Genomic DNA, 27106 nt, shown 5'->3' with positions numbered 1-27106 from the left:
TCAAATTGAAAAGTTACAGCAGAGCCAATGAAATACATGACAGTGAAAAAAGACGTACAAATGAGTAACCTGTGATCAGGATCATCAGGGAAATGCAAAGCAAAACCATAAGTTATCACCTCCTACCTGTTACAATGGTTCTTACCAAAAAGACAAGAAGTAACATGTTGGTCAGGATGTGCAGAGAAAATAACATTTGATTTCTGCTGCTGGAAATGGAAATAGGGAAATTATTATGGAAAAGATTAGGGCAACCCACCAAAAATTTAAAATATAATTACCATATAGTCCACAATTGCCATTTCTAGTTATGTATCCCAAAGAAACAAAATCGGTCTCTCCATAAGTATCTGAACATGGATATTCACTGAAGTATTATTCATAACAGTAAATAAATGGAAACATCAGTAAGTGTGTATGAATGTTTAAAGTGACAAAGGAGGCAAGCCTGGCTGCCTCTGTCCATAAAGTATGTGACTCTTGATCTTGGCATTATAAGTGCAAGCCCCACACTGTATATGGAGTATATGTAAAAAATAAAATAATTTTTTTTAAGATTTTATTTATTTATTCATGAGAGACACAGAAAGAGAGGGAGAGAGAGAGAGAGAGAGGCAGAGACACAAGCAGAGGGAGAAGCAGGCTCCATGCAGGAAGCCTGATGTGGGACTTGATCCCAGGTCTCCAGGATCACACCCTGGGCTGAAGGCGGTGCTAAACCACGGAGCCACTGGGGCAGCCCAAAAAAAATAAATTGTATTTAAATGAATAAATGAAATAAAGAGACAAGGAAAATTTAGTACACACACACATACACACACACACAGGAATATTCAGCCATAAAAAAAAGAAGGCAACATAGTCACTTTCCACAGATGGACCTGGAAAACATTATGCAAAGTCAAAACAGCAGACAGCAAAACACAAGCCTTGTAGGGTATCACTTATCTAAGTATTATATAAAAAAGAAATAAATCAAACTCCTATAAACAAAGTAGAAAGCCAGAAGCTAGGGACTCAGGGAAATGGGGAGATGTTGGTCAGGGGTACACATTTTCACTTACAAGATAAGGAAGTTCTGAGATTCTAATGTACAACAGGTTGATTACAGTCATTAATATCGTATTCGACACTTGATTTTTTTTTTAATTTTTTAATTTTTTAATTTTTTTTTTTTATTTATGATAGTCACAGAGAGAGAGAGAGAGGCAGAGACACAGGCAGAGGGAGAAGCAGGCTCCATGCACCGGGAGCCCGACGTGGGATTCGATCCCGGGTCTCCAGGATCGCGCCCTGGGCCAAAGGCAGGCGCTAAACCGCTGCGCCACCCAGGGATCCCTCGACACTTGATTTTGATAACAGGATAGGTATTAAGTTCTTGACTCACTATCACGATCAAAAAAGATAATTATGTTAAGTGATGGTGTGCTATAGCTTCATTTTGTTTTTGTTTTTGTTTTTAATTATTTATTCATGAGAGACAGAGAAAGAGAGAGAGACAGAGACAGGCAGAAGGAGAAGCAGACTCCATGCAAGGAGCCCAAAGTGGGACTCGATCCTGGAACTGTGGGAACACGCCCTGAGCTAAAGGCAGACGCTCAACAACCGGGTCACCGAAGTGTCCCTCATTTTGTTAATAATTTCATAAAGTAAGGGTGCCTGGTAGTGCAGTGGTTTAAGCATCCAATTTCTTGGTTTCTGCACAGGTAGTGGTATCAGGGTCCTCATATCAAGCCCCACCACAGGCTCCGTTCTCAGCACTGAGTCAGCTTAGGCTTCTCTCTTCCTTTCCTTTACTCTCTGCTTGCACGTGCAAGTACACACACTTTTTCCCTCTCATTCTCTCAAATACATAAAACTAAAAAAAACTACACCAATCTTATAAGGTATATCAAAAATTATCATATAATGTAATTTCACTGATATATTCTTATCTGTCAATAATATCTTAAAGCTCAAGGGAAGGCGGAGAGTAGAAGAGATGTAAACACCACAGAAAGAACCATAGAGGACACTCTTGAGAAGTAGCCCATGGTCCACTTAAGAAGTAAACATGCCAATGCCTGCAGTTTCAGGCACAGGCAGGCACAAGGAAATGTCACCTAAAGCAAGGCATCAAAAGCCGGGCCACAGAAATGGCACGGATCTGAACCCATGTACCCAGCTGGGCAGAGGGCAAGCCAGGTGCAATCCATCAGCCTCACTGCAGGACTACTGACCTCCAACGTCACCCTCAGGGTTCAGCACACAGGGTACAGGGACTGCAGGGCAGAGGAAAGGGCACACCAACAACTCAGAGCTAGCCACAAAAGCAACTACCCAGAAATCTGGGGACCCAAGCAGTGCCCACAGGCCACACATGAGAAGGACAAACCACCCCCTAGAAAAGAGAGGAGGGGGATGTGGAATACAGAGTCTACTACTCCAGGTGAATGAGGACGGTGAAGGCCTTACCCAGTGAGGATATAAGCGTAAAGTTCTCCAGCATCACATGGTGGTACAGCCGTCTCTGAGCCTCATCCAGAAGTCTCCACTCCTTCCAGGAGAAGTACACGGCAATGTCCTCAAAGGTCACGCCACCCTGTCAGGAGAGCGACAGATGGAACCATGAACATTCTCTCTCTGAGAACCCACAATCCAACCCCCCCACACACAGCACCCCAGTCTCCCCTGCCACCTCAGCTCCCCACTGTAAGAAAATGCCAGGTCCTGGTGCCACTAATGCTGCACTCCTCTCGCCTTCCCGTCAATCACTGTTCAGTCCTCAGTAGTAACAGACACGGGACATGTAGGTGCAATCTAAGATCTGGGTGTGGCCTGCAAGGTCCCATCCCCCTGTCAGGAGCCCATTCCCATGCAGGCTCCCAGATTATGCCCTGAGACAGCCAGGTATGGGCCCTGCTTTAACAGAGAGTCCTCAATATCAGGACCCTGAGGTCCTTGGCTCACACTTCCTCTCCATGTGCACATGATTCTGTAGACTGTACCTCTCTCCTGTCTTCAGACCCCACAGATGAACGCCCACGCCTTCCTGCCCCCACACCACACGATTCTCCCACCACTCACTCTTGTACTCGTCACAGGTCATCCAAAGGATGTTTGATGGCTCCACTACCGCCCCAGGACTCTCATGAATCCCAAATGAGGGAAAGCCTCAGATGCTGCTGAGAAGCCCTCCTCAACCTGCCTGTAATCCTCCCTTCAATGACAGGCACTCACAAGCACATGTCAACTTAGGATACTCACAGACCTTCTTCTACTTCTGTGCTGCCCATGCTGTCCCTCAACCATCAGAACCCAGCACTGTCCACTGAACCGTTGTGAAGACCCCAGCACTAAAGGTCTCCCTGCCAGGCACAGTGAAGCAGCAATGATCACATCTGCCCAGACCTTATCCAGCAGCAAGACTTTGAAAGACCCCAAATATGGTAAAAGCTGATCCCAAAATTCTGGTGAAGCCCTACAAAACTGGTAAGATAGTAGCCCCTGTTTCCCAAACACTCGTAGGTTCAGCATTTGACTCTTGATCTCAGAGTCCAGAGGTCAAGTCTCATTTTGGGCTCCACAAGGGCATGGAGCCGCCTTAAAACAGACAGACAAAAACAAAAACAAAAACAAAAAACCCCAAAACTCCCAGTTGTCCTCTGCTATCTCTTGTTCCATCCACCACACTGTGGAAGGCTTGCCCATCTGACTGCCAGATCATTCTCTCTACCTTCACCTGTGTTCGCAATGCCCAGCAACTATACAAAGTCACGCTGAACAACAGAACCACTCTTCAGCACAGTTTAGTAGGACTCGGTGACCTACTAATAGCACTGCTAATATTCTCTGCATTCCCTTCCTTTTTTTTTTTTTTTAAGATTTTATTTATTTATTCATGAGAGACACAGAGACAGAGGCAGAGGGAGAAGCAGGCTCCACGCAGGGAGCCTGATGTGGGACTCCATCCCGGGACTCCAGGATCACACCCTGGGTGGAAGGCAGGCGCTAAACCGCTGAGCCACCCAGGCGTCCCTGCATGCCCTTCCTAAATGGGACCCAATTCTCCCCCTGCTCCGCACAACAGCCATCACTTTTGGAAGCCTCCAATCTGCAACTTTCCCCCAGTTTCCCAAAATGTCCTGTCCAGCTGCCCACTCCACACCATCACTCACACTTTCCTAACACATCTAAGATGCTTAACCATGTCAAGACAAGTGAGGACACCCCAAGCGATAATCAACATACTGCCAACTTCCATCAGGTTCACGGGAGCTTCAATCCCTTACGCTGCTATTCATAACGGGAAACCTCACTAAACTGGAGTCGGGAGGTTGCACTTCGGCAAGCTCTCAGGCACTACCAATGTGATCAACTGCAGGCCCAACAGAAAGCGATGGGATTGACCTTATATGGGACACGACTTCACTACCTCAGACCCCAAAAGACAGGCTTTCCTGATCACCGCACCCAACAGCTCAGCCAATGAGAAGCCGCAACTCCCAACTTACTCCAGTGGACTTGTAGTTTACAACAGCCTCCCCAACTTCCCCCCTTTCCCCTTAAAATAGACTACCTCTCTCTTGTTCTCCACACTGGCCCGCTATTTTGACTCAGCTGCTTTATTCCAAACCGCAGTTCTCTGTCGCTCCTACATCAATCCATTTTTGCGGGGAACTGGCACTTTTTAAGGTTCACGTAACGAAGGCCCTGGGGTTTGCCCTGACTCCTCCCTTCCTTTTCTCACCTGCAACACCCACAATCGGCCTCGGCCCTTCTCAGAACATAGACCAGTCAACCGGTTCACCACGTCCACGGTGGCCACGGAGTCCATCAACAATCCACCGACTACTGCGATTCCCTCCTCCTCGCTTACCCCCGCGGGGCGTGCCCTTCTCTGCGGCCAGATAAAGCCTATGTACACCCGGGTCGCCCCCCTCTCAGCACCGCCAAGACAGACGGCCCCGTCAGGCAGCGAGGGCGCAGGCCTCACTGGCCGCGCGGCACCTGCTTTGACAGAAAGAATGGACACGTGCAGTTCACCGCTGCTGGCGCAGCGAACCCCCACCCCCGCAGTCAGCCCCTGCCCGCCCCTCCCCTGCTGCCCGCTGCAGCAATACAGCCCGCAGGCGCTCACCCGCGGGGACCCGGCACACCGGCGCCTCCCCGTCCGGAACGCCGGGGCCGGGGCCGCAGGGCCACGAGCAGGCGCCCCGCGCTCGGGCTTAGGGGTCTGGGTGCAGGGAGAGCGGGGAGGGTCCGGGGGACGAGCGTTTACCTGCGCCGGGGTCCTGGGCGCGGTCGCTGTCATTGGACTCGAGAGGCGGTGCGGGGCCCGGCCCCCACTGGGTGCGACGAAGACAGCATGTGCCTTCGGGTGTTCAGGGTTAGTCACCCCGACTCTGAACCCAAACCTTACAGGATAAACAGACCCAACCAGAGGCAAAAGTACCTACACCAGATGAGGCGGGAAGTCCCGCCCCCGGGGATTGCGCCCGCGTAGTAACGCCGCGTCCTGTGCCCTCATTGGCCCCTCGTGCGCCTTCGGTGCCCAGGCTCTTTCGGTGGTGTAGTTCCCAGAGCTCAGGCACCCTCCGGTGTGTGTGCACCCTCCGGTGTGTGTGTGGGGGGGGGGGGGGGGGGCGTTGTCCTCCACCCGGTAGTACTGGAGCGGAGGTCACGTGGCATCCTGAGGGCTGCAGGAAAGTGCTTCTGCTACCCAGAGGGACTAGCATCACTTCTTGTTAAAGGCGAAGGGTCATAACTTCAGACTCCCGGAAGTTCGGTCAGCTTCCAAGACACTATTATTTTAGATGCTCTCAAATCCTTTTATTTAGGGATCCCTGGGTGGCGCAGCGGTTTAGCGCCTGCCTTTGGCCCAGGGCGCGATCCTGGAGGCCCGGGTGGGCTCCCGGTGCATGGAGCCTGCTTCTCCCTCTGCCTATGTCTCTGCCTCTCTCTCTCTCTGTGTGACTATCATAAATAAATAAAACAAAAATCCTTTTATTTAGGTAAATTACATGTCATTTCGTACAGCACTCCAGATACATTAAATGAAAGTACATAGCTGGAAAGATGTTGCTCATCAATGCTTGTATCCCGAAACGTTATAGTCAGTTTGGAATTGGTTAGAAAGAATACAGAAGTCCGTGTTAAACAACACAAAATTAAGTCTAAGACATTGTAAGGTCTATTGGCTTCAGTCAGTGATTTGTGACTTGGGCAGCATCTCTTTCAGCAGGTAAAGGGCAGCTCCAAGCAGTACAGAAAGGGATAGGTTTTTAGAGATAAGACCTAAATGTCATAAACAGAACAAAGGATTATGTCAGGTGAGGTCACCTTATTGTGGGGACAAAAGAGTCTTCTTATTAGGAGAATATCTCATATTTCTTTGGGAATTGAGATGGCCCATCCATGTGGCAGATTGCCTTTTTGGTGCTGACCAGAAAATTCCTGACTGAGCTTGGAACTAAATTTCTGAGGAAGTTTGAAAGTGCATTGAGCTTTAGAATTACTCCCTGGTTTGTAACATGGCCTAACAGAAGTGACTCCATTTGAGGCCTGTGGTTTACTCTTTTACACCCCTTACAGTTCTCTGATATTGAAGAAGAGCAGGAATGTTAGGCCACCCTGAATGAAGTGGTCAGTGACAGAGTCAGCCTCTGGCTCCACACTAATCCTCTCTTGCCTGTATAGTGGTTGTGTCCCTTCTATTAAGGAACACTTGTATCCATATATTTCTTACTACATAATTTCAAATGTCCTTAATTTCCTTTAGGAATCTAATATCACCCCATACATAGTGGAACTTAACTGATGCTATTTTTCAAATCAAACACATATTGCCATTTTCAGTTGCAGTGAGTGTGCAAAGGGAGTATCTGAACCCTGAAACAAAGGTTTATCTGAATTCAGTGATCTCATCTCCTTACTGGGAAGTGATTCTTCTTTCCTCAGGCACTGGCAATTGTGTTGCTTTAGGAATTAATCACAGAAAAACAGCCATAAAATGCACATTTCAGAAAGTAGTTCATAAGGGTTATGGAGCTATTTGAAGATAGTGGCAGAAATAGCTATGAGGAAATCCACATTCTATCTCCCAACACATCAATAAGAGCTGAAAAAAAAACCAGTTATGACCTCAGAGAATTTTATATTTTTTAAAGATTTCATTTATTTATTCATGAGAGACTTGGGGAAAGAGAAATGCAGAGACAGGCAGAGAGAGAAGCAAGCTCCATTCAGGGAGCCTGATGTGGGACTCGATCCCAGGCCTCCAGAACCAGACCCCGACCTGAAGGCAGAAGTTCAATTGCTGAGCCACCCAGGCATCTGTTTTCCTCCTCCCTCCTTCCTTCTCCTCCCTCCCTCCTCCTTTCTTCTCCTCCCGCCCTCCTCCTTCCTCCTCCCTTCCTCCTTTCTTCTTTTTTTTAGAGGACCTTACAGAGCTTTTTTTATTTTTTAAAAATATTTTATTTACTTGTTTGTTCATGAGCCACACACAGACACACATACACACACACAGAGAGAGAGAGGCAGAGACACAGGCAGAGAGGGAGAAGCAGGCTCCATGCAGGGAACCTGACATAGGACTCAATCCCAGGTCTCTAGGATCAGGCCCTGGGCTGAAGGCAGTGCTAAACCATTGAGCCACCAGGGGTGCCCCCTTAGAGAGCTTTTAGAAGAAGCCTAAGATGTTTGAGAAAAGTTAATATCAAAGGAGCATGTGACTGTGGTGGACCAATGTGCTTGGTCACTATGGTAAGGCTTTTATCTCTAAAATGTGACTTTCTCATTGTTGAAAACATTGAGCAATGCTACTGTCATCTCTATGAGTAAATAACCAGTTATTTTACTAGAAAACTTAGTTTATTCAGGACTAATAGAGGAATTTCAACTGGGGATTAGCAACCACGACAAACCACAATCAAGACTGAAGAGTTAGAAGCTAACGTCAGATTTTATTAGGGTTTAATAAGAAAGTGGGAGGTTTGCTATCAGTAAAAGTTCATCGAAGAAAAAGTTTCCAGTTGTGACAGTTTTTCATTGGCTGCATGTCCTGGTTAGTGTGTGGTTCCTGGGGCAAGTAGAGATCTTCCTTTTTTTCAAAACAGGAGATTAAATTTGTACTGAGAAAGCATCCTCCCTCTTCAAAATAAAAATAATACTCATTTTCCCTGCTGATTATCTATTCCTCCCTGTGTGAATCCTCCATTTCATTTAAAAGATTCTATTTATTTGAAAGAGAGAGAGAGAGAGAGAAAGAGAGAGAGAATGAGTGGGGGAGGGACAGAGAGGCTCTCAAGCAAACTCCCTGCTGAGGGTAGAGCCCAATGTGGGGCTAACTTTCATAATCCTGAGATCATGACTTGAGCCAAAATCAAAAGCTGAATGCTTCAAGGACTGAGCCACCCAGGCACTCTATTAGATCTCCATTTTATTTATATATTTATTTTTAAAGATTTTATTTATTCATCAGAGACACACACACACACACACACACACAGAGAGAGAGAGAGAGAGAGAGGCAGAGACATAGGCAGAAGGAGAAGCAGGCTCCATGCAGGAAGGCTGATGCGGGACTCGATCCTGGGACCCCAGGATCATGCCCTGAGCCAAAGGCAGATGCTTACCGCTGAGCCACCCAGGCATCCCTAGATCTCCATTTTAAATATGGTTTTCTTTACTAATTTTCACACCACTTTGGAGGGAGAGTTAAGGAAGCAATGTAAGATGCTTGGAATAAAAATGCAAGTAAAATTGAAATGTTGTTTATTCATTGTTGTAACAAATATGCATTGAGTACATACTGGTTTCTCAGAAACTTTGGTAGATGCATGGGAGAAATGCAGGCAGAAGACAAGGAGTCCTGCCTTCAAATGCCGTGTATTATGTTCAAAGAAAACACAGGAAACATGAAAAAAGATTTACTAAGTTATATTCTATGTCAAAATGGAAACAAGGAGAGGTGATTTTGTGAGACGAGGGGACCAGGTGCAATAATTAATTGGCCAGAAGGGAAGCCCTCATTCTTTTTAAAAGATTTTATTTATTTATGAGAAACACACAGAGACAGAGACACAGGCAGAGGGAGAAGCAAGCCCCTGAGGGGAGCCCAATGTGGGACTTGATCCCAGGACCCCGGGATCATGCCCTGAGCTGAAGACAGACGTTCAACCACTGAGCCACCCTGGCATCCTAGGAGCCCTGAGTAATAAGAGCACCATTGGGGATCCCTGGATGGCTCCGTGGTTTAGTGCCTGCCTTTGGCCCAGAGTGTGATCCTGGAGTCCCGGGATCGAGTCCCATGTTGGGCTCCCTGCATGGAGCCTGCTTCTTCTTCTGCCTGTGTCTCTGCCTCTCTCTCTCTCATGAATTAATAAATAAAAATCTTAAAAAAAAAAAAAATAAGAGGGGCAGCCCGGGTGGCTCAGCGGTTTAGCACCTGCCTTCGGCCTGGGTCGTGATCCTGGAGACCTGGGATTGAGTACCATGTCGGGCCCTCTGCATGGGGCCTGCTTCTCCCTCTGCTTGTGTCTCTGCCTCTTTCTCTGCATCTCTCTATGTCTCTCATGGATAAATAAATAAAATCTTAAAAAAAAAAAAAAAGAACACCATTGAGCAAGGCTGTGTTCTATGGAGTTTTTTTTTTTTTTATTAGCTCTCTTAAATGAAGTGAGTTATTTGAAAATTTCAAAGAATCTATCTGAACAAACACCAAATCCATTCAGACAGCACCAAATCAAATGTGGAAATGGCTTTTGTAGACTCAAAGGGGAAACAAAGCTATAATTTATATGATTGCTTATAGCTTAAGGTCTTATTTGAGAAACTCTAGTTGACTGTTTTGTGTTTTTGTTCTAAGTGGATGCTTTAAGTAGATTCCATGCCCAGCATGGAGAGCAATACAGATGACTGTGTGTGTTTGGGTTTGTTTTTTTTTTTTTTTGGTTTCACCATTGAGGCATTTACAAGAATTTGCTCCAGGTTAAGTTTCAATTTGCTTATGTAGGTGGCTAGGGCATTGGAGCCACCTGCATGTAGTGGTCTCTTTGTAGATTTGCAGTTTCAAGCAAAAGAATCAGGTGGCAAGGTGTCTTCCTGTGCACAGTTCTGCAGTGGAGACCCTGGGACTCTAGCCCTTTAAGCCTTTAGCCTGCCTGGCTCACTGCAGAGACACTCAGCAGACGTGCATTTGAACCCTTTGCTCTGCTGCTCATCATAGCCTGTAGATCTACAGCCTCCCTGTATTGAAGCCTGGAGGGAGTCAGCCTGACCTTCCCTAAATAACCTGTTTTAATAGTTTCATCTCTGCATTGACTCTCTCCATTAGCTCATGTCAATTCATTAGAAATGCTCATGTTAAGCCCACAACTGAGACTTACTGACTCAGACACTTTGGTGGTAGCCCAAGAATTAGTTAAGACATATCTGGGTAAAATAGACACAAAGTAAAACATTCCATCCACTAGTTGTGGTTCCTGAAGACCGGGCACTTACTGTTCTTCACATGAATCTCCTCTACAGCTGTAGGATTTCAGAACAGAAGCTACAAAATTTATCAATACTCATGTGTTATCTTCATTAAATAAGTCTAGAGTGTCTGATTTTCTATTATTAATGGATTATTACTCCTTTATGAACATTGAAAGTGAAAACCTCTGGGGCACCTGGGTGGTTCAGTCAGTTCGGTGTCTGCCTTCAGGTCAGCTCATGATCCCAGGGTCCTGAAATCAGGCACCACATCAGGTTCCTTGTTCAGAGGGAAGCCTGCTTCTTCCTTTCCCCTCTGCTTGTGCTCCTTTAGTTCTCTCTCAAATAAATAAATAAAATATTTAAAACAAAAAAAGTGAAAAGCTTCTAACCAGAGTGGTTGCAGAAAAACAATGTTTGCAGTTGGTATGCTTTTTCTTTTTAAAAGAAATATTTTATTTATTCACGAGAGACAGAGAGGCAGAGACATAGACAGAGGGAGAAGCAGGTTCCTCAAGGGGAGCCCAATATGGGACTGATCCCGGAATCCCAGGACCACACCCTGAGCCAAAGACCAACACTTAACCACTGAGCCACTCAGGTATCCCTAGAATTGCTTTTTCACATGGATGGGTTGCTCTGTGTGTGTGTCTCTGTGTTCAAATACCCTCCTCTGTTTCCAAAACCCAGTTCTGGCTACCTAGAACTCCCAGAAGTCAATACTAACGAGGCAGGTGTTGATTGGAACAGAACATGATCTTTATCAGGAGACTGGCCACCTAGGGAGAAGGTAGATTCTAGTACAAATGCCAATTCCGAGGTTTCTGTCTTGCCTACAGGTTGTTAATGTTAGGACAGTGACCAGTAAAGGGACTACATTGGTCTGTAACATTTCTTGACTATATGCACACTTGGTGCTGCTAGCTATAGATGTTATCACAGTGCTGGTAGGTGGTACAAGGAGGTCTGGTTCCTTAGTGCCTAGGGGTTGTGCAAGAGGGTCTGTTTTGCTTTGTGGCATGCATAAGTGCTCACTCTTTCTAGGAGAGAATGCATGATCTATAGATGAACAGAGAAATGTTAATCAATCATGTGGGCTAAGTGTTCTTGTTAAACCTTAGGATTACTAGGTTGGTTGAGGGCCCAAAGTGGCTTCACACATACATACTGTTTCTCTTAGTACTGAAAGAGGACCTTGGCTGCCCCCATTTGACCTCAAACTTTCTAGCCAGGTTCTTCTTTCCAGTTTGTCTCGACTCAGATGGAAGACCCTGATGGCAAAGCATCCTCTGATGGGAACCCAAACTACACCTTAAGCACTAAGGATTACCCTGAACATGCAAGACCCCACCCATGATTGACTCCAGGACAATGACCTATTTGACTTTTACTGCCTACCAGCAAGTCCCTACTCACCTTTGCCCCACATTTTCCTTCTACAAACCCGGAAGCGTTTTGAGCACTTTGGAGACAATTTTTGAGAGGTTATTCCACTGTCTTCCCTGCATTGTCCTCGCTGAGGTCCTTTCTTCTTTAACCACCACACATTTCTCAGCCTTTGGATTTTGTAATTGGGGAGTGGCCAAATCTAGTCTGTTTAGGAACCCCAGGTTAGGTGCTCTCACACCCCTGTGCTGGGGCAGTACAACAAGGTCATAATTTCTTGATCATCTTGGGCCTGAGGCTTTTTTCCATTAAAATAATCATGGACAACATAATCCACTGAGTTTAGTCCAGACGTCTACACTCCATCACCGCCAAGAGGAGCCAGAGCAGTCATGATGATGCCTGTGGGAGGAATGGAGGACACATCTGTGGACTGTGCTGTGTCCCTGGGGAGCAAGAATGGCCAGAGCTGTGGGCAGGCACCACCTTAAGGATTGATAGGAATATCGGCTCCAGCAAAGTATGGGTACTCAACCCAGAGGGTCCTTCCAACAACTGCCAGGTGTCTCCTCTCTTCCTGAGCCACCCCTGCCGTCCTACCAGGCACCAGGCCCTTCTGCAGGCCCGGCCCCTTCCTGGCTGATTTTGCGAGATGGCACCATGATCCTCCGTGTCCAGGAGGGAAAAAAGGACTCCGCAGCTTCCCACATGCCTGAACTAGGGACCCTCTTCGTTCTGGTAGAGGCCCTACACCACCTGGACTCCCATCCTTCCAGTGGAGAGGGAGGCCGGCACTGACCGGATGTTCCAGGTGAAATACCACTCAGGGGAATCCCTGTCTTTTCTGATAGAGTTCCCGCTGCCCCAGGCTCCAAGTACTTCCAGGTCAGGGGGAGGCCGGATATGACCCCAGCGCCCGTCCCCTCCTGGGCCCATCCAACTTCCCCTGAGCTAGCTGTCTGGAAACAAAGCCCAGATCGGAGACACGGAATGACGATTCTTTGGGTGATTAGCAGTTAATTGTTACAGAAAGAGAAGGAATTAAATCACTTGGAGGCTGGCACTCCACGGTGAGACGTTCTTCCCATATACCGCGTGGGATGGGAGGAAGCAACTCTGCCGGGTGTGCCAACCTTGTCTTTACTAATGTGAGACCAGCCTGACTTACACTCACCCCTCAGGGTGTTCAGGGAGTCTCTCCCCTCCGGCCGGTCAGGATAAATGTCTCCTGCCTGTGAGACTCCTGCACACCTCCAGCCAGCTCTCAGCCCCCAAATCTGCTGTCTGCCTGGGCTTGTAAAATCTCCTGCAGATGCCAAAGTTTAGTTTTCCACCAAACACCCAAGTACAGCTTTTCAGTGCTTTCTCTGAGAATATCCCGCAATCATAATGGGAGAATTTAACTTTGTAAAGAGGCAAACACTACATCAGGGATGAATTTTTATATTTCTGCATGCCTGCACTTATGAAAGTGCTAACATGATGGTAAGAATGCACGCTAAATTTAAACATATATAGTGTTTCTGCTAAAAAAAAAAAACAATATTCAACTGAGTAAATTTGAAGATCAAATTATCTCTATTGAACAATTTATGAATTGAACAGCATCCCATCTTGTAAATATTAAGGGAGCTCCAATGGGGCAGAAAGGTTTTAAAGGCAGGACAAGGACGTCATAAAAACAAAAAAGGAGGGACGCCTGGGTGGCTCAGCGGTTGAGCGCCTGCCTTCAGCCCAGGGTGTGATCCTGGAGTCCAGGGATCAAGTCCCACATCAGGCTCCCTGCATGGAGCCTGCTTCTCTCTTTCTCTCTCTGCCTATGTCTCTGCCCCTCTCTGTGTGCTTCTCGTGAATGAATAAATAAAATATTAAAAAAAAAAAAGGATTATTTGGGCAAAGTCATCCCCATTTGTGGGGGACAATGGGGACTTATTAGGTGGATTACATCACTACTGTAACCAGGAAACTTTGGGCTGATTGAGGAAAAGTTAAAACTACAACATACAACTTAAAACTAAAACTACTCATCTACAATAGGTTAGCTATTAAGCCCAGGTTTGGTGATGTAGTGGTAGCAAAGCAACTGTACTCAGGGCTTGGGGTTTTCTTTTAAACATGCCTTTGTTGCTTTAGTGTCTTATTTGTAAATGAAAAGGAAAATTGCTGTAACTCACATACAAGAAAATAGGCAAATGATGTTAATGGAAAAGAAATACATAAGATTTATAATTGGCAAGTAAAACAAAAGATGCTCAAAATCATGAATCCTTCAGGAAATGCAATAAAAACTACACTAAGGGGACACCTGGGTGGTTAAGCAGTTGAAAGTCTACCTTCAGCTCAGGGAATGATCCTGGGGTCCAGGATCAAGTCCCACATGGGGCTCCTTGCAGGGAGCCTACTTCTCCCTCTGCCTCTCTCTCTCATGAATAAATAAATAAAAATCTTTTAAAAAATAAAACTACACTGAGATTATACTACACACTTATTACATGAGCTGAAATTAAAGAATGGTCATATCAAGTGTTGGCAGGTATGTAGAAGATATGGACTTCCATCCACTGTTGATGTGAATGCAAAAGCAAACAATCATTTTTTTTTTTTTGGCAAACAATCATTTTGATCACAGTATAGCAGTTTCTAAGTTAGTATTCATCTACCACGTGACTCAGATATTGAACATTACTGACAAAAATAAAAACAGCATGTCTATATGAAAGTACTGACACAAATGTTTGTTGAGTGCTTTATTTTCAATAGGCAAATCTAGAAATAACCTAAAAGCCCATAAAAAGGATGAATAAAGTAACAGCAGCATACCCAAACATAAGAATGTTAGAAAAGTGAGCTACTCATAATATCATTGATGAAAGTCAAAGTAATTATAAAACACAAAGGAAATCAGGAAAAAAAAAAGAGTAAACAGTTTGATTCCAAACATATAAATAAAAAGTGTGATGGCTTCCATTGCAAAACAAAGTACAATGGTTACCAAGAGGTGGGTAGCATAAGGAGAGATTGTAATAGGGCAGGAGGTAAATATACCATGACATATATAGTCATTATCAAGGTTATGATGGTTTTCAGAGATTCATATGCTTGTCAAAACTTATCAAATTGTACATTTTTAAACACGCAGTTTATTAGCATCTGTAAATTAAACCTTTATAGTTTTAAAAATCAGCTCAAAAATATGTTTGGCAACCCTATACTGACAGTCCCACCTGTTCCCATGTCCTCTAGGGGTCAGTCTTACCTCGGTGTCTGCAAATACCGGGAGCAATGAAGGACATTTCCACCAGAGCCAACAGGAACAGTGCCTGGGTCTTAAGAGCCACATCAAAAAACTACAGATTCCTCCACCCCTTTTATTTTTATTTATTTATTTTTTAAGATTTTATTTATTTATTCATGAGACACACAGAGAGTGAGAGGCAAAGGGGGAAACAGGCTCCATGCAGGGAGCCCGATGTGGAACTCGATCCTGGGTCTCCAGGATCATATCCTGGGCTGAAGGCCGGCACTCAACCACTGAGTCACCCAGGCGCCCCCTCCACCCCCTTTAATATCTTGTTTTCCTCTTTGTGCAGTAATGGCTTTGAAGTGGTAAACAATGAGGGGGGTAAAGGAATCAATAGCTTTCAATTATTTTATCTGACAATGACTTCAGCTACATAAGAAAGGCACACCTATACCTCCTCAGATTTGTGCACACACTAATCCTGCAGTCACTGTCACAGAAACTTGTCCGGATGCACTTTTAGAAAAGGCACACTGCATCCAGTTGGATGCAGTCTCCTCCATTTCCTATTAAGCCAGTGTTTCTGTACCAGTTACAGTTTCCCCCTGCCCCCTGTGGTCTTAGAACCAGTGACCCTAGCCTAGTGAACTGTGGACATCAGAGCACATAGCTGTTTGTAGACATGGGAAGATACCACCTCAATGGTGCTGACATTCCCTGTGAGATCTCTTTTGAGTATGGGGAAAAATTCATGCTGCTTGCAGAAGCATCTGAGGGTCTCATACTTGCCACCTCCTTGGGGTCATCACTGAGGATCCTAAAATCACATGGCATCCAGGCCTCAAATGAAAACCAGAAAGCCCTGCATAGGAGGCTGTGGGGCAGCAATGCAAATTTAGTCAAAACTGGCAGGCTGCTTACTGAAACACCTGGCTGGCTCAGTCAGTAGAGCCTGTGATTCTTTTTTTTTTTTTTTTTTTTTAATATTTTATTTATTTATTCATGAGAGATCCAGAGAGAAAGAGGCAGAGACACAAGGCAGAGGGAGAAGCAGGCTCCATGCAGGGAGCCCAACGTGGGACTCGATCCCAGGACTCCAGGATCATGCCCTAGGCCAAAGGCAAGCGCTAAACCGCAGAGCCACCCAGGCTGCCTGAGCCTGTGATTCATGAGGTTTTGAGTTTGAGTCCCAAGTTGGACACAAATTTACTTAAAAAAAAACAAAAAACAAAAAACCTGGCAAGCTGTTTTCTGCCTTCCTCCTCTCCCTCCACAGGCACAGATAATTGGAGATTCCTAATAAGGTGAGCCTTTGATGACTGATGAGCCCATGTCTCTTTATAAATTAGCCTGTACAGTAAGTAGAAATTCAAAATCAAAAAGGACTTAAACAGTAAGGCCTTGATTACCATGTCGGCCAAATCAACGTGCAGCAGATAGTTCTCCGGTCTGTGACCTGGAAGCTGGAAAAACTCATCACAAGCATCACATAAGACCAAGGTATCCCTGAAAAACGTAGTCATTCTCTGTAAACTGCCAGCCAAACTCATGATATTCTCTGGATCATCACTGATTTAGGTCCATGCCTTGAAGGTATTCAAGGAAGAAGGAAAGCTGACCCCTAAGACCTCAGGTTACTGCTAATCTGCTGCAATTCATGAGAACAGAAGTCAGCCTGAGTACAAGGAGTACACTGGGGTGAGGACAGGTGCGCACTGTGTGGACCTAACAGCTGGCAGAGGTGAAATAGTCACTGAACTGTCAGTTACATAAATTTAGAGGGATCTCTGGACAAGTTAGAAAATGCAACTTAGCCACATATATTCCAACATAACTGAAATTGTAAGGAATCTCCAACTGTAAAAGATTCAAATCAGGCAAATGCCTCCTCAGAGAGTTTCACCAGTGTCATTACACTGAATAAGGAAATTGCATATTCATTATACAATTATGCCTTTCTCTAGTGTGAACTTTCCAATGTTGAGAGAGGTTAGATTTTCCCCTAAACGATTTCCCACATTCACTGCACTCATAAGGCCGTTCTCCAGTGTGAACCCTGTGATGGTAACAGAGAGCAGTACGAGTGATAAAGGACTTCCCACATTCACTGCACTCATGTGGCCTTTCTCCAGTGTGAACTTTTTGATGATAATGGAAACTGGAACTATAGGTAAAGGATTTACCACATTCACTGCATTCGTAAGGCCTTTCTCTCTTATGAAGTCTCTGGTGTACTAAGAGGGAAGATGTTTGGATAAAGGACTTCCCACATTCACTGCACTCATGAGGCCTTTCTCCAGTATGAACTCTGTGATGATAATGGAGGGCAGTGCTACTGATAAAAGATTTTCCACACTCACTGCACTCATAAGGCCTTTCTCCTGTGTGAATTCTCTGATGATAATAGAAGCTGGAACTAAAAGTAAAAGATTTCCCACATTTGTCGCATTGGTAAGGGTTTCCACCATTATGAATTCTCTGATGTATTGAGAGGGAATGTTTTTGCCTAAAGGATTTCCCACATTCACTGCACTGATAAGGCCTTTCTCCTGTGTGACCTCTCTGGTGGTACCTGAGGGAAGACCCAGAAGTAAAAGATTTTCCACATTCACTACACTCATAAGGCCTTTCTCCTCTGTGAGATCTCTGATGATAAGTGAGGGCAGAGCTAGAGGTAAAAGATTTTCCACATTCATTGCACTCAAAAGGTTTTTCTCCAGAATGAACTCTGTTATGATACTGGAGTTCATACCTACAAATAAAAGATTTCCCACATTCATTACACTCATAAAACCTTTCACTTGAATGAACTTTGAGGTGCATATTGAGGCTATTTCTTCGGGTAAAGGACTTGCCACACTCACTGCACTCATGAGGTCTCTCTCCAGTGTGAACTCTGCGATGATATCGAAGAGCACTATGAGTGCTGAAAGATTTCCCACAGTCACTGCACTCATGAGGCCTTTCTCCAGTATGAATTCTCTGATGATAATGGAGGGCAGTGCTACTGATAAAAGATTTTCCACACTCACTGCACTCATAAGGCCTTTCTCCTGTGTGAATTCTCTGATGATAATGGAAACTGGAACTACAAGAAAAAGATTTCCCACATTTGTTGCATTTATAAGGGCTTCCTCTACTATGAATTTTCTGGTGTATTGAGAGGGAATATTTTTGTCTAAAGGATTTCCCACATTCACTGCACTCATAAGGCCTTTCTCCCGTGTGACCTCTCTGATGGTACCTGAGGGAAGACCCAGAAGTAAAAGATTTCCCACATTCATTGCACTCATAAGGTCTTTCTCCTCTGTGAGATCTCTGATGATAACTGAGGGCAGAGCTAGAGGTAAAAGATTTTCCACATTCACTACACTCATAAGGTTTTTCTCCAGAATGACTTCTATGATGATACTGGAGTTCATACCTACAAATAAAAGATTTCCCACATTCATTACACTTATAAGGCCTTTCACCTGAGTGAACCTTTAGGTGCACATTGAGGCTATGTCTTCGGGTAAAGGACTTGCCACACTCACTGCACTCATAAGGCCTCTCTCCAGTGTGAACTCTCTGGTGATAATGGAGAGCAGTATGAGTGCTAAAAGACTTCCCACAGTCACTGCACATAAAGCACTGTCTTCCAAGGTGAACACCCTGGTCCTGAATATGTGAATGTTGGGGACCAAAGGCATTCTTGCATTCTCCCCAAGGATAATGACTTTTTCTGCTTTGTAAAGTTGCTCTGCACTGGATGATTGTGTTCGGCTTCTCCCTACTCTCAGTGGCCTCTTGCTGCAGATGCCCCGAGCCAGACAGAAAATCTTTCTGAACTTCCCCACAGGTAAAGGACTTTCCAGAATTGTGGAGTCCCCAGCTCTTCACAACAGAGACCCTGTCTACACGGTTTCTGAATGGTTTTTCAGCCATGTGCTGCTCCTGCTGCTGTTTAAACCGTATACTAAAATAAAATCGTTTCCCACATGCCCCACACCTTAACAGTTTCTGGCTGTTTTCTTTTCCTTGCTCCTCAGCCAAGTGGAAAATGTCTCTCAAGACAAGACTACACATCTCACAGGGGTGGGTCATCCGGGAAGTCAGAGCTATCCTGGGCGTCCTGGTCTGTGACACACCTCCAGAAGCACTCTGTTCAATGGGTGCCTCCGCAGCCTCTGCTCCACAGCAGCAACCTGAACACAAAGAAATGCTGGTGAAATATGTGTTGACTATAGTGATGGGTAAGCCAATCACATACATGCCAGTCTTACCTGAGCATAAATGTATGGCATGGTTTTCTAGACACTGGAGATGGAATTCAGTTGAAGGAGTGACTGCTGTGTGTTACTGGGCCCTTAAGATCAAAGTATCATGGAGAGCTCACTAGAAGAATACAAAACTAAGGTATGACACCAGGAAGAGAGCCAGGGTCTACAACTTGTTCTCTGCCCACAGCTTCGAGTAGGCCCATTTTTGCTGCAGATATTTGGCTGAGTAGAAGGCTTTGGAAAATCCAATCACAAGAAATTTGCTACTGTTCAAGGTCAGTTCAGGGATTTGTTAACATCTCATGGCAAACTGGGCAAGTGTGAATGTTGGACTACACAGAAAGAGCAGTGAGAGAAAGGGGTGAGATGTGGAGGCCCGAGGAGCACCGATTACCCCTGCGCTGGAAGTCAAGGCATCACCAAAGAAACAGAACCCAGAAGTCCACAAACTGCCAACAGAGAAGAAAGAAAGCCAGAAATGGGGTGTGGCCATTGCCAACTACAGCAAACTCTGGTTGAACAAACAAAGGTGCCCAGTATGATATGAACAGAGGCCTAATATCACCAGCTTTCCCAGCTGTGATTCGCCAGAAACAGGTCCTCTCTGAGCCCACCTGGTCATGTCTGCAGCATACTCTGATACATGAAGGACTCTTCCCTGGAAGCCCTAGCTGAGGAACTACATGGTACCAGGAAGATAGAAATACTGTAGGACAGGGCCCCTGGGTGACTCAGTCAGTTGGGCATCTGATCTTTGATTGCAGCTCAGGTCTTGATCTCAGGGTCGTGAGTTTAAGCCCTGTGTTTGGCTCCATGCTGAGTGTGGAGCCTACTGAAAAGAAAAAAGAAAACAGAAAAGAAAAATACTGTAGGAGGGATCACTGGGTGGCTCAGTGGTTTGGCTCCTGCCTTTGGCCCAGGGCCTGATCCTGGAGTCCTGGGATCGAGTCCCATATCGGCCTTCCGGCATGAAGCCTGCCTCTCCCTCTGCCTGTGTTTCTGCCTCTCTCTCTCTCTCTCTCTCTCTAATAAAAAAAAAAAAATCTTTTAAAAAATTAAAATTAATGCAATCCTTATCAAAATACCACCAGCATGTGTCACACAGCGAGAACAAAAAATCCTAAAAATTTGTATGGAACCACAAAATTCCCTGAATAGCCAAAGCAATTCCGAAAAGAAAAACAAAACTGGAGGGGTGCGTGGGTGGCTCAGAGGATGAGTGAGCATTTGCCTTCAGCTCAGGGCATGATCCCGGATCCCAGGTCTGGGATTGAGCCCCACATTGGGGTGCCTGCAGGAAGTTGGCTTCTCCCTCTGCCTGTGTCTCTGCTTTTTCTCTGTGTCTCTCATAAATAAATAAATAAAATCTTAAAAGAAAAAAGAAAAAACTGGAAGCATCACAATTCCGGATTTCAAGTTTTATTACAAAGCTGTAGTGATTAACATAGTATGGTACTGGCACAAAAACAGATAGATAGATCAATGGAACAGAAAAGAGAGCCCAGAAATGGACCCTCAACTCTATGGTCAACTAATCTTCCACAAAGAAGGAAATATTATTCAAAGGAAAAAAAAGACAGTTTCTTCAACAAATGGTGCTGGGAAAACTGGATAGCAACATGGAAAAGAATGAAACTGGACCATTATTTTATACCATACATGAAAAAAAAATTAAAAAACAGATGAAAGATCTAAATGTGAAACAAGAAACCATCAAAATCCTAGAGAACATAGACAGAAACCTCTTTGACCTCAGCCATAGCAACTTATCAGACACGTTGCCAGAAATGAGGGAAGCAAAAGCAAAAATGAACTATTGAGACTTCATCCAGATAAAAGGTTCTGCATAGCAAAGGAAACAATCAACAAAACTAAAAGGCAGCCTACAGAATGGATGAAGATATTTGCAAACAACATATACGATAAAGGCTTACTATCCAAAATCTATAAAGAACTTACCAAACTCAACATCACAAAACAAATAATCCAGTTAAGAAATGGGCAGAAGACACGAATAGACATTTTTCCAAAGAAGACATCCAGATAGATGGCTAACAGATGTATGAAAAGATGCTTAACACTATTCCTATCAGGGAACTACAAATCAAAACCATGATGAGATATCATCTCACACCTGTGAGAATGGTTAAAACTAACAACACAGGAAACAAGTGTTGGTGAGGATGTGGAAAAAGGGGAACACTTTTGGACTGTTAGTGAGAAATGCAAACTGGTACAGCCACTCTGGAGAACATTATGGAGGTTGCTCAAAAAGTTAACAACAGAACTACCCTACAAACCAACAACTATATTTATCCAAAGGATACAAAAACACAGATAAGAAGGCGTATATACACCCTGATGTGTACAGCAGCATTATTGACAAGAAGAGAACCATATGTCCACTGACTAATGAATGGATAAAGAAGATGTGGTATATTTATATAATGGAGTATTACTCAGCCTTCAAAAAGAATGAAATCTTGCCATTTGTAATGACATGGATGAAACTAGAGGTTATTAGGCTAAGTGAAATAAGTCAATCAAAGAAAGACAATATCATATGATCTCACTCATATCTGCAATTTAAGAAAACAAATGAACAAATGAGAAGGGGGAGTAGAAAAAGGAGAAAGAAAAAAAAAAAAGGGACGCCTGGGTGGTTGAGTGGTTGAGCGTCTGCCTTTGGCTCACAGCCTGATCCTGGGATCCAGGATTGAGTCCTGCATTGGGCTCTCTTTGGGGAGCCTGCTACTCCCCTCTACCTGTGTCTCTGCCCACACCCCCTCTCTGTGTCTCTCATGAATAAATAAATCTTAAAAAAAAAAAAAAGAAAAGAAAAGAAAAAGAAAAAGGATACAGAACTAAGAGTTGATGGAGGGAAGTGGGTGGGGATGGGCCAGATAAGCGATGAATATTAAAGAGGGCACTTGTGATGAGCACTGGGAATTGCATGTAAGTGACAAATCATGGAATTCTACTCCAAAAACTATTACTACACTACATGTTAACTAAGTTTAAATTAAAAAACAAAAACAAAAACAAAAAAACAAAAGCAAAAAAACTACCACATGGTCCACCATTGTCATTTCTAGGTATGTATACCAAAGAAAATCAGTATCTCCACAGAGTATCTTCACACACATACTCACTGCAGTATTATTCACAATAACCAGTATGTGGAAATATCATTAACTGTGCCTGTGTGTTTAAAGTGACAAAGAACATTTAGTATACACACATACACAGGAATATTCAGTCATAAAAAAGAAAGCAAAATTTCCACTTGCCACAATATGGATGAACCTGAAAAATACTATGCTAAGTCAAATAAACCACACAGTAAAAGACAAGTATTGCACAGTATTACATATAAGGATATTCTTGAAAAAACAAACATACCCAAACTCACAAAAAAAGAAAACAGGATGCCAGAAGCTAGGACTGGTGGAAATGGGGAGATGGTGGTCAGGGATACACGCTTTCACTTAAAACATGAGTAAGTTCTAAGGACCGAATGTACAGCAGTTTGAATACAGTTCTTTTCTTTGTCTGTTTAAGATTTTATTTATTTATTCATGAGAGAGAGAGAGAGAGAGAGAGAGAGAGGCACAGAGACACAGGCAGAGGAAGAAGCAGGCCCCCTGCGGAGAGCCCAACTGTGGGACTCATCTCAGGTCTCCAGGATCACGCCCTGGGCTGAAGGCGGCGCTAAATCGCTGAGCCACCCGGGCTGCTTTGAATACAGTTGTTAATACTGTATTGTACACCTGAAATTTGGTAAGTGAGTAGATATTAAGCTTTCTCAACAATACTAACAAAAAAGTAAATTTTTTTTAAGATTTATTTATTTATTCATGAGAGACACACACACACACACACACAGAGACACAGGCATGGGAAGAAGCAGGACCTATGCAGAGAGCCTGACGTGGGACTTGATCCCAGGTCTCCAGAATCACGCCTTTGGCTGAAGACAGCACTAAACCACTGAACCACCCGGGCTGCTGAAAAAAGTTATATCAAGTGATCGGTGTGTTGATTGCCTTAATTTAGGTAATAGTTTCATATTCTATAATAAATCATCATATAATACACCTTATTTATTTTTAAAGATTTTATTTATTTATTCATAAGAGACACAGAGAAAGGCAGAGACACAGGCAGAGGGAGAAGCAGGCTCCCCACAGGGAGCCCAGAGCGGGACATGATCTCTGAACGGAGATCACACCCGGCAGACGCCCAACTGCTGAGACACCCAGGCATCCCAAATCATCATATAATATACTTTCAATAATATAATTTTATTTGTTAATCATTTCTCAAAAGTTGAAGGAAGGCGACCAGATGGAAGAAGAGATGTAAACACTACAGGAAGAACCATAGAGGACACTCCTGAGAAGTAGCCCATGGTCCACTTAAGAAGTAAACATGCCAATGCCTGCAGTTTCAGGCACAGGCAGGCACAAGGAAATGTCACAAGGTATCAAAAGGCGGGCCACAGAAATGGCACGGATCGGAACACCTGTACCCAGCCGGGCAGAGGGCAAGCCAGGTGCAATCCATCAGCTTCACTGCAGGACTACTGACCTCCAATGTCACCCTCAGGGTTCAGCACACAGGGTACAGGGACTGCAGGGCAGAGGAAAGGAAACACCAACAACTCAGAGCTAGCCACAAAAGCAACTACCCAGAAAGCTGGGGAAGCAAGCAGTGCCCACAGGCCACACATGAGAAGGACAAACCATCCCCTGGAAAAGAGAGGAGGGGGATGTGGAATACAGAGTCTACTACTCCAGGTGAATGAGGATGGTGAAGGCCTTACCCAGTGAGGATATAAGCGTAAAGTTCTCCAGCATCACATGGTGGTACAGCCGTCTCTGAGCCTCATCCAGAAGTCTCCACTCCTTCCAGGAGAAGTACACGGCAATGTCCTCAAAGGTCACGCCACCCTGTCAGGAGAGCGACAGATGGAACCATGAACATTCTCTCTCTCTCTGAGAACCCACAATCCAACCCCCCCCCACACAGCACCCCAGTCTCCCCTGCCACCTCAGCTCCCCACTGTAAGATAAATGCCAGGTCCTGGTGCCACTAATGCTGCACTCCTCTCGCCTTCCCGTCAATCACTGTTCAGTCCTCAGTAGTAACAGACACGGGACATGTAGGTGCAATCTAAGATCTGGGTGTGGCCTGCAAGGTCCCATCCCCCTGTCAGGAGCCCATTCCCATGCAGGCTCCCAGATTATGCCCTGAGACAGCCAGGTATGGGCCCTGCTTTAACAGAGAGTCCTCAATATCAGGACCCTGAGGTCCTTGGCTCACACTTCCTCTCCATGTGCACATGATTCTGTAGACTGTACCTCTCTCCTGTCTTCAGACCCCACAGATGAACGCCCACGCCTTCCTGCCCCCACACCACACGATTCTCTCACCTTGTACTAGTCACAGGTCATCCAAAGGATGTTTGATGGCTCCACTACCGCCCCAGGACTCTCATGAATCCCAAATGAGGGAAAGTCTCAGATGCTGCTGAGAAGCCCTCCTCAACCTGCCTGTAATCCTCCCTTCAATGACAGGCACTCACAAGCACATGTCAACTTAGGATACTCACAGACCCTCTTCTACTTCTGTGCTACCCATGCTGTCCCTCAACCATCAGAACCCACCACTGTCCATTGAACCGTTGTGAAGACCCCAGCACTAAAGGTCTCCCTGCCAGGCACAGTGAAGCAGCAATGATCACATCTGCCCAGACCTTATCCAGCAGCAAGACTTTGAAAGACCCCAAATATGGTAAAAGCTGATCCCAAAATTCTGGTGAAGCCCTACAAAACTGGTAAGATAGTAGCCCCTGTTTCCCAAACACTCGTAGGTTCAGCATTTGACTCTTGATCTCAGAGTCCAGAGGTCAAGTCTCATTTTGGGCTCCACAAGGGCATGGAGCCGCCTTAAAACAGACAGACAAAAAAAAAAAACCAAAAACAAAAAACCCCCAAAACTCCCAGTTGTCCTCTGCTATCTCTTGTTCCATCCATCACCCTGTGGAAGGCTTGCCCATCTGACTGCCAGATCATTCTCTCTACCTTCACCTGTGTTCGCAATGCCCAGCAACTATACAAAGTCACGCTGAACAACAGAACCACTCTTCAGCACAGTTTAGTAGGACTCGGTGACCTACTAATAGCACTGCTAATATTCTCTGCATTCCCTTCCTTTTTTTTTTTTAATATTTTATTTATTTATTCATGAGAGACACAGAGACAGAGGCAGAGGGAGAAGCAGGCTCCACGCAGGGAGCCTGATGTGGGACTCCATCCCGGGACTCCAGGATCACACCCTGGGCGGAAGGCAGGCGCTAAACCGCTGAGCCACCCAGGCGTCCCTGCATGCCCTTCCTATATGGGACCCAATTCTCCCCCTGCTCCGCACAACAGCCATCACTTTGGGAAGCCTCCAATCTGCAACTTTCCCCCAGTTTCCCAAAATGTCCTGTCCAGCTGCCCACTCCACACCATCACTCACACTTTCCTAAAACATCTAAGATGCTTAACCATGTCAAGACAAGTGAGGACACCCCAAGCGATAATCAACATACTGCTAACTTCCATCAGGTTCACGGGAGCTTCAATCCCTTACGCTGCTATTCATAACGGGAAACCTCACTAAACTGGAGTCGCGAGGTTGCACTTCGGGGAGCTCTCAGGCACTACCAATGTGATCAACTGCAGGCCCAACAGAAAGCGATGGGATTGACCTTATATGGGACACGACTTCACTACCTCAGACCCCAAAAGACAGGCTTTCCTGATCACCGCACCCAACAGCTCAGCCAATGAGAAGCCGCAACTCCCAACTTACTCCAGTGGACTTGTAGTTTACAACAGCCTCCCCAACTTCCCCCCTTTCCCCTTAAAATAGACTACCTCTCTCTTGTTCTCCACACTGGCCCGCTATTTTGACTCAGCTGCTTTATTCCAAACCGCAGTTCTCTGTCGCTCCTACATCAATCCATTTTTGCGGGGAACTGGCACTTTTTAAGGTTCACGTAACGAAGGCCCTGGGGTTTGCCCTGACTCCTCCCTTCCTTTTCTCACCTGCAACACCCACAATCGGCCTCGGCCCTTCTCAGAACATAGACCAGTCAACCGGTTCACCACGTCCACGGTGGCCACGGAGTCCATCAACAATCCACCGACTACTGCGATTCCCTCCTCCTCGCTTACCCCCGCGGGGCGTGCCCTTCTCTGCGGCCAGATAAAGCCTATGTACACCCGGGTCGCCCCCCTCTCAGCACCGCCAAGACAGACGGCCCCGTCAGGCAGCGAGGGCGCAGGCCTCACTGGCCGCGCGGCACCTGCTTTGACAGAAAGAATGGACACGTGCAGTTCACCGCTGCTGGCGCAGCGAACCCCCACCCCCGCAGTCAGCCCCTGCCCGCCCCTCCCCTGCTGCCCGCTGCAGCAATACAGCCCGCAGGCGCTCACCCGCGGGGACCCGGCACACCGGCGCCTCCCCGTCCGGAACGCCGGGGCCGGGGCCGCAGGGCCACGAGCAGGCGCCCCGCGCTCGGGCTTAGGGGTCTGGGTGCAGGGAGAGCGGGGAGGGTCCGGGGGACGAGCGTTTACCTGCGCCGGGGTCCTGGGCGCGGCCGCAGCCATCGGACTCGGAGGCGGAATGGGCCCGGCCCTCCGTGTGCCTGGCGAGGACAGTGGGTCCCTTTGCGTCTTCACGACTAGTCACCCCGACCTGAGCCCGACCC

At 45.7% G+C, this 27106-nt stretch overlaps 2 protein-coding genes across 2 annotated transcripts in view; both read right to left on the bottom strand.

Moving 5' to 3' along the window:
- Nucleotides 1–12503, bottom strand: part of LOC121478609 — a 17601-nt gene extending 5098 nt beyond the window's left edge. Inside the window, exons 1-3 of the mRNA XM_041733719.1 lie at nucleotides 12442–12503; nucleotides 4730–5396; nucleotides 2455–2581 (exon numbers count right to left, since the gene is read on the bottom strand). Of these exons, the coding sequence (XP_041589653.1) occupies nucleotides 2455–2581; nucleotides 4730–5396; nucleotides 12442–12503 (856 nt within the window). The remainder of the gene's footprint in view (nucleotides 1–2454; nucleotides 2582–4729; nucleotides 5397–12441) is intronic.
- Nucleotides 9594–27106, bottom strand: LOC121484153 (zinc finger protein 256-like). Its single transcript, XM_041742979.1, is given in 5 exon segments — nucleotides 9594–17118; nucleotides 17120–19269; nucleotides 24170–24296; nucleotides 26442–26701; nucleotides 26973–27106. Coding segments are annotated over 4 exon segments (2460 nt in total). The 5' UTR covers nucleotides 26529–26701; nucleotides 26973–27106; the 3' UTR covers nucleotides 9594–17022.

This window comes from Vulpes lagopus, chromosome 2 (assembly GCF_018345385.1).
Source record: "Vulpes lagopus strain Blue_001 chromosome 2, ASM1834538v1, whole genome shotgun sequence".
Taxonomy (NCBI): Eukaryota; Metazoa; Chordata; class Mammalia; order Carnivora; family Canidae; genus Vulpes; species Vulpes lagopus.
The sequence above is the reverse complement of the archived record's forward strand: the minus strand, read 5'-3'. Positions and strand labels throughout refer to the sequence as shown.